This window comes from Quercus suber, unplaced genomic scaffold (genome assembly GCF_002906115.3).
Source record: "Quercus suber isolate HL8 unplaced genomic scaffold, Cork oak 2.0 scaffold_19, whole genome shotgun sequence".
In the NCBI taxonomy this organism is placed as follows: domain Eukaryota; kingdom Viridiplantae; phylum Streptophyta; class Magnoliopsida; order Fagales; family Fagaceae; genus Quercus; species Quercus suber.
In genome coordinates this window covers 2,285,160-2,293,377 of record NW_027069484.1, presented here as the reverse complement: position 1 = coordinate 2,293,377, position 8,218 = coordinate 2,285,160, and the positions used below count along the sequence as shown (strand labels likewise).

The 8,218-nt window shown below is 36.2% G+C and overlaps 1 protein-coding gene and 1 long non-coding RNA gene across 2 annotated transcripts in view; both read right to left on the bottom strand.

The window, feature by feature from the left end:
• Positions 1-548: 548 nt before the first annotated feature.
• Positions 549-8,218, bottom strand: part of LOC112024028 (uncharacterized) — a 30,878-nt gene continuing 23,208 nt past the window's right edge. The window contains exon 7 of the long non-coding RNA XR_002884088.2: positions 549-3,363. This is a non-coding gene — a long non-coding RNA (uncharacterized LOC112024028). The remainder of the gene's footprint in view (positions 3,364-8,218) is intronic.
• Positions 5,457-8,212, bottom strand: LOC112024019 (zinc finger BED domain-containing protein RICESLEEPER 1-like). The gene is made up of 3 exons (XM_024056663.2): positions 6,145-8,212; positions 5,936-6,041; positions 5,457-5,825 (listed from the first exon to the last, which is right to left on the bottom strand). The coding sequence occupies exons 1-2, from the start codon at positions 8,144-8,146 to the stop codon at positions 5,947-5,949; spliced, it is 2,097 nt and encodes a 698-aa protein (XP_023912431.2). The 5' UTR covers positions 8,147-8,212; the 3' UTR covers positions 5,457-5,825; positions 5,936-5,946.

Below are 8,218 nucleotides of genomic sequence, written 5' to 3'. Positions count from 1 at the left end.
GAAAACAATGGGTTTAGCAAACTGTCAAATAGTGTAATTTGGGCTAAAAAGGCCCAAAAAAATTGAAATTATCATAATTTTATCTATGGAAAAAAGTCCGGCCCAATCTGAGGCCCAGACCCGTCAAACCGTTGACTCCGACCCGGAAAACCGATTATCCGAGATGTCGGATCCGACCCGAATATTCGGTCGAGTACGGTTTTGAAATTTGCCAACCCGACCCAGCCGGGTCGAGTCCGGTTTGGGCCCAAAACCGACCCGGCCCGACCCGTGGACAGCCCTACTATTCTCAAACCCAAAGCAAAAACACGTGACAAACTCAAGATTCTTTGTTAGTATCTTGTAGAAGCAGCACAACAAACTTAGGTAATTGGAGATGACACATAAGATGAACCAACGATGTTGCCTGATTGAAATCTGTCTTTTGCTTTGACTGCTGACTTCTAGTGAACACTGGTGGCTCCTTCGATGATGACCATAGTGGTGGTTGGCAAATAATACCAATTACATATGTTCATCATTTTACTCAAACAAAAAATTCAAGTCAATTAAATCAGTCAAAAGGTTCTCTTTAATTAAGAACTGCATACCCAGGATATATTCCTTTCTACATATGTTCATCCAACAGATCTTGCATCATTAGTTTCAAATAAAAATCAAAATATTAGACAGCAGTAAGTACATTGTATATCCTCAAATCCACACAATTTAGCATCCAATTTGTACCTCAAGTTGTGATATATTTTGAAATTATCTTAAAATTTCTCTGGATCTTCAAAAACGTCATAAAAGAAGTCTTCAGCAGCCAATGTCACCTCCTCTGCTTCAAGAGTTCCCTGGCCTCTGCAATGTCCTGTGCAGAAGAGTTTTGAAGATGGTTCTGCACACCAGAGCCCCCTAGACCAAATTTGACCAATATAATTACCATTCCACCCAATTATATTATCACAGGTATGCTTACAAAAAATTAATGATAAAGCAAAACGGAGTCCCATCCTTTGCCAATCATACAAGACAGTCGAGTACATCTACATGATCATCAATCACTTTCCTATATGCTAAATCTGTACAACCAGGGTAATCTTTGCTTGCTCCATATTTAGAGATAACCAAAGGATTCGCTGGAGAGTGAGGAAGGTGAAAGAAAAAGGCCAACAATAATATTCTAAAAAGATAATATTTTCATAAAAACATGCAGTTAGACAACCTTATTGATCATTTATGAGGAGAAAAGAATCATTGCGCTGAAGCATTTTGACCTAGATGAGCAAAATCAGCATCTTGAAGAAAATATTATTGAAATGAGCATGCAATAATCTTATCATTGAGAAAAATAACTAATTATGTCAGAATTATCAAAAGCTATTACTGTAAAATGAAATGCAACGACAAGCAATGGTATTCTAATCTTTCAGTTCTGAAAGTGCAATTGTGGCATGTGATAGACAAACTCATTTGCAATTACTAATACAACAAAAATTCAATTTAAATTCTGTAGTAACCTGATCAAGGAGCTATGCATTATAGGTAGTCCAAGGACTTGGAATGAAATTGGAAAGTCTCCAAAAATCAGTGCGAGTTTTAGTATTTAAAAAAAAAAAAAACAAAAAAACAAAAAAACACATTTGATTAAACTTTAACTTCTCTTGAAGGGTAGGATGAATCATAAATGCATCCATATGAAGCTAGAAATAACACAAGTTTAGAACAAAATGCAGAAAAGTTGTTCAAGGATATCTGGAAATGCACACAATATCCACGTGATTGCACTGACAAAGAGCAAATTGCTTCACATTGAATGTGTACAGGGTCAAGAAATGGGCAAAAGAGAAATCCATCAAGGTGTCCTGAACCAATGCACGAAATTAGAAGCTTTATTGATTTGATCATTATCCAATGCATCTGTCAAGGTATTCAGGTAGGCAGTACAATTTAAGTGTTTAACTTTTTATGAGAATGTACAGAAATCAAAACAGCTAGAAAAACTTTACTGAACCAATACTCTCCAAAGGGGAAAATTCTTAGGTACTCCAGGAGTATAGTGAAATGATGTTCCCTCTTCTCACATTCATGATGGACTCTACTGTGAATGTGAGATGAGGGAGCACCATTCACCATGCTCCAAGAGTACCTAAGAATAAATCATCCAAAGGAGGAATTGGGAAGTCAGCCAGTGCACCATTAACAGAGAAGTCGCAATTGTCAGTGTAATTCAAGAACTCAGTTATTGGGTCATAAACTATAACTGAAGCTAAATGGAACATCATTTGCAAAAGCTGATGCAAAAACTTTTAACCCTTCGTTATGAGCATCCACGTATGAGGCAGTAAATGATTAGTTGCATCTACAGGCCATATGTAAGCCTTGGGAACAAGAATTCCAGAGGCAAATGCATGGGAAAATGTAAGATTCTTTAAGTGAGAACCATAATTCTGGTTGGTTTAAGGCTCAATCTTATCTTGTCCTAAAAACTGAAAGACCAGTTTTGTCATTTTTGGATTAATTCATGCCAAAATACTTCTTAAGCAAGCAACCTCTGGTGATGAAATGTATTGAACAATTGACACTATTAGGTACAGAAAGTACAAAGCTTCTCATACTCAAATTGTGTTGCTGCAAAAGTATTAGAACAAAAGGGTTGGTCAAAATGATAGCTGTGCAAACAGATCCTACATGTTTAGAGAAACATCTTACCAACAAGAAGAAGAAAGAAGACACCAATAAAATATTTAACAGAATTATGATTTTTTATTATCCTGAATGTTCAACCATAAACCTGGGGGCCTGAACATTGAAGCCAAATCTTGAACAGTGAGAATTTGGAATGCATTGCCATCAAATTTATTAGCTCAAAAGAAGAAATCCCAGAGTTAGTGGTTAGAAATACAGAAATTGTGATTAATTGTTAACGCAAAATATTATATCAAATAAGTAACGAGACAGCCAAATAGCCACCGTAACAGTCATTGGAAACAAAATTTTAATGTTAAAACGCACTTTTATTCTCATATTTCTTTGCTTCCATAAGAATAGCTTTGGAAAATTATGATGTCCAACCATATGTAAAGAAAAATGTGCTACCAAATCATCATATCTGGTTCACAAGACACCCAAGTTGCCAATAGTAAATACAAAGAAACAATGTTTGAAACAACTCTTACTTAAAGGCAACAGTTGTTAGCTCCTTGAAGGTGAAATCCACAGAAAGCCATCCTTTGGTAGGGAGCAATTTAGTGGATAACCTGGTGTGCAAATCCTAACTCCATTCTCTGTTAATTGCAAGTCACACCATAAGACCACATCGGGTACGCTAACCAACAATGCCAAATTATATGCATATGAACTAGAAGTAGGAAATACCCCCTGAAACCCACCATTTGCAATGACCAGTTCAGTGGATTAGCGATAAGGAAAATTATATTAGTTAGCTCACAGAATATGAAGCAAAACAATTGTTGCGTATACACGTGACTCGAAGTCCAACATGGAGAAGAAACGAAGTAAACACGAATATAACATTATTGAATCCAATTTCCCAAACCCATTTCCTTTAGCTTTTGGGTTAAGTAATGTGTCACAAAAACCAAGACCTAAAATTTCAACGAAAGGGGTCTAAAATTTAGATCCAAGAAAAGTTTAAGAAAAGACTTTCCAAAATCACTCTACCAAATGCAAATACAATCTCAGCATCATTTTCATTGTTTCTGTTTCTGAAATAAAAAATATTGTTCAAATCTATTGCCATATAGACATATCTTCAGTTAATCATAAAATCACACTTAAAAGGTATCAAGAGCAACCCAAACAAAACTATAGCTTGCACAATGAGATTATTAATAAACATGAGCACATTAAATTGATGAAATCTCAGAACAACAAAAACCCCTCTTGTAATGCCTGAACACTAGTTTGAACCCCCAGCAGTCCTCTTCCCCCTATTTACCTAGCAAACAAATAAAAATGGATTCAAAACCCTCATTCAACTTCTAGGGTGCTAATCGCCACTTTGGGTTTCAAGCATAAAAAACAACACATGTTATTGACCCTATTTTTAAGAGAGAGAGAGAGAGAGAGAGAGAGAGAGAGAGAGAGAGAGAGAACCTTTAATTGCAAAATTTTTTTTTTTTAGTTGACTATTTTTTAACATGCCAAACAGATTTGAAACAAAAATCTTTAATAAATCATTGCAAACAACATTAAAATCCCAACAAAACACCACAGAGAATTAAATTAACCCCACAAATTCTACGTTCCCTAATTGGTTAAATCACCAATTCAACAAATTCCTATTTCACCTAGACCCAATCCCTCTGCAGCAGACCTAATTTTATCAACATACACATATACATCTAGGTACCCACCCAAATAGATACAGACACGCATATATGAGATTACAATTCAGATTCTTCTAATGTGCAGTAAAGGGACTTCATGAAAGGGAAACAAATCTCAAAGAAAAAAGTATAGAGAGCTGAGAATCGTTTATTTCAATTTATCACAAAATATGAACTTTTGCAATCGATAAATCCTGTATGTTAAAAGCTGTCTGTTACATTTAGGGCTGTCCACGGGTCGGGCCGGGTCGGTTTTGGGCCCAAACCGGACTCGACCCGGCTGGGTCGGGTTGGCAAATTTCAAAACCGTACTCGACCGAATATTCGGGTCGGATCCGACATCTCGGATAATCGGTTTTCCGGGTCGGAGTCAACGGTTTGACGGGTCTGGGCCTCAGATTGGGCCGGACTTTTTTCCATAGATAAAATTATGATAATTTCAATTTTTTTGGGCCTTTTTAGCCCAAATTACACTATTTGACAGTTTGCTAAACCCATTGTTTTCAGATTTCTTAAATTCCCAATATATTTCAAATAGGGCCTCATTTTACTTAATTTATTGGGCCTTCAATCAGGACATATCAAAAAGGCCCAAAATAGGCCTATTCTTTTTATCACCTGCGTTCAAAACAACACAGCAAAAAGGTTTTTTTTTTTTTTTTTTTTAAATAACCTGTCATCTAAAACAAGATCCACCTATCAATCCAAATACATAATCTTTCCCACATTATCCACAAAATAAACACAACAAATAATATGTTAATCTGTTGCTCATAAAAACAAAAAAAAGTAATAAGCAACTAGGCAGTAAGCTGCTCAACACCTATAAAACCAGACAACCACAACAAACAATATTTCCAGCAACAAATAAATTACATAAAACCTGCCAAGTTGCCAACCACAACAAACAAAATTTCCAGGTTCCAGCAACAAATAAATTACATAAAACCTGCCAAGTTGCCAACCACAACAAACAACCACAACAAACAATATTTCCAGGTTCCAAGTCCAACAACAAATAAATTACATAAAACCTGCCAAGTTGCCAACCACAACAAACAATATTTCCAAGTTCCAGCAACAAATAAATTACATAAAACCTGCCAACCACAACAAACAATATTTCCAGCAACAAATAAATTACAACAAATAATATACTTAGTAACATAGAGGCAGTTACTGCAAGTTATTTGGGCAGTAACCCATAAGGCAGAAAGCTTGGTAGTTACACAATGTTCCAAGCAATGTAATTAGTTACAACAATCAAATACCATAGGTATTTCAAAAAAATAGCTTTTCCAAAGCATTGAATGACTACTCTATAGTTTATAAGTCTATAACTAATAGAAAAGAAAACCTATGAACTAAGATTTCTTTTCTATAAGCATTGACAGTTGAGTATTGTTACAAGTTAGAAAAGCAATATGTCCAAAAAAGCCTCCAAAATATTCCCAAAATGCTGCCTTCTTTACAAAATAAATTACCATCCTCCTACAATAGACAAAAAAATATTCAACAAACAATACATTAGTACCTAATACAAGACCAACTAGTAAGGAAACCAAGTTTATAACAGTAGGGGGCTAAAGGCAGAATCATACCAAGTCAGTGATTAATCATCAATGCTGATCAAGGGTCGCTTGCCTGAAGTGGAGCCCTTGCTTGAGCTGGTATTTGCTGTTTCAGTTGATGTTTGTGGATTTAAAACTAGAAAAGAATAGGAAATAAACACAACAGATTAAATTTTGCTTGAATACATGAGACATTCAATAAAATTAATAGACTAAGTTTCAGAATTTAAACATATTACCTAAGTCAAGTAACTCCTCCTCCAATGCCTCTACATCATCCCTTGACTGGCGATGAGAAATTGGAACGGTGGCTTGAAGCCAATTTTGTGAACATACAAGGTTTTGAACCATGAGAGGAGACAATGAACTTCGAAATGGATCAACAATTCGACCTCCAGTGCTAAACGCTGACTCAGATGCAACAGTGGACACTGGTACAGCCAGCACATCCTTAGCAACTTTAGATAACACTTGGTACCTATTACAATTATCCCTCCACCACTCCAATATTTCAAAATTCACCTCCTTTCTACCATCACAGTTTTCTGCCAAATACTTCTCAAGCTCATTACTACAACCTACAGACTGCTCAACTTGCAAAAAACGTTCATATCGCGAGTGAACCATCACATATGGATCACTAGCATCACTCTCCAATTCTGTCCTCTCACTCCTACTTTGTTCTTGCACATTTGGTGAATGAATAGAAGTGTAAAAATTATATAACTCATACAAAAGATCTTTCACCTTATCAACCATCACTTCTGCAACTACATTCCCATAAATTTCAGAAAATGAAAACTTCAAAAACCTCAATTTTTTTCGTGGATCAAGAACCACAGCCACATACAAAAGAGGATTAATTTTCTCCCCTTCCCCCCAATACTTCTCAAATTTAGTTAGCATATTTGTGGCTGTGCTTTTCAAGAGAGTGTTTTGGGATTTAACTAAATTGGAAATACTCTCCTGAATAACAAAGATCTCATCATAAAATGCATTTGAAGTAACATACAAAGAACCAGAAAATTTCTTCGTTGCATTATAAAAAAGCCTTAAGAAAGTCACAAATACCCTACAGTTTTGGAAATCAGTCATACACGGAGACCCCAAACCACCACTATCTTCCTTGGTCCTAAAGTATGACGAATAACCATCATCTTCAAAATCCATTCTTAAGAACACTTTTTCAAATTTTTCAGCAGTTTCTAACATGATATAGGTTGAGTTCCACCTAGTAGGTACATCTAGACTAAGAAGACTCTTGGACTCCATACCTAACCTCTCCATAAAACTCCTAAAAGTTTGACTTCTATTGGGTGAAGACTTCACATACCTCACAGCTTCACGCACCTTAGCAACAGATGCATCTATCTCTTTCAAGCCTTCCCCCACAATGAGATTTAGGATATGGGCACAACACCTCATGTGCATGTACTTATTTCCTAAAACTGTCCCATTCCAATCCTTAGTCACCCTTTGCAAAAATTTAATTGTTGTTAAATTTGAGCTAGCATTATCCACTGTCAATGTAAATATCCCATCAATACCCCACTCACGCAATGACATCTCAATCTTTCTACCTATAGTCTCCCCTTTGTGGTCTTCAACTTGACAAAAATTTATAATTCTCTTATGCAATTTCCAAGCATCATCAATAAAGTGACATGTGAGACACATATAATTTAGATTCTGAATAGAAGTCCATGTGTCTGTAGTGAGACACACCCTACAACCCTTCAAGGATTTCCTTAACTTCTCTCTCTCACTATTATAAATGCCTATCACATCTCTAGCCACAGTTTGACGAGATGGAATATCCTTTAATCGAAGCTTAGGTTGTAAGGTAGTTACATATTTCTTAAACCCATACCCCTCAACATACCTAAAAGGCAATTCATCAATTATAATCATTTCGGCCAATGCCTTTCTACAAGCCTCAACAGAAAAGGATGTTGACACAAGGTGGAATCCGTCTTCTCCATCCTTTTTGGGTTCAAAAGCTAATGTTTTCTGCCCTTTAACTAGATCATCTCTATTAGGGTTCTTAGGACATATTAGCACATGGGCTAACAAATTACTAGTACCAGAAGTCTTACTATCAGCATTATACGATTTTTGACAATAATTACAAATAGCCTTAGTTTTACTAGTATCACCCTCACCTATCTTTACTTTTTCAAAGTGACCCCAAACAACAGACTTTTTCCTACCACTACAAGTACCACTAACAGGGGCTGTCATACTCACTTGGCATGGTGGAATTGGGGGCAACTCAGAAGCAGCAGCAGCTTCAGATTGGGTAGCAGCAGCAGC

Bases quoted from the DNA above. Each gene is read 5' to 3' on its own strand.
- LOC112024019 (XM_024056663.2), bottom strand. From the start codon at position 8,146: ATGACAGCCCCTGTTAGTGGTACTTGTAGTGGTAGGAAAAAGTCTGTT. The intron at 6,042-6,144 runs GTAATATGTTTA...ATTCTTTTCTAG, and splicing joins GGAGGAGTTACTTGACTTAG to TTTTAAATCCACAAACATCA.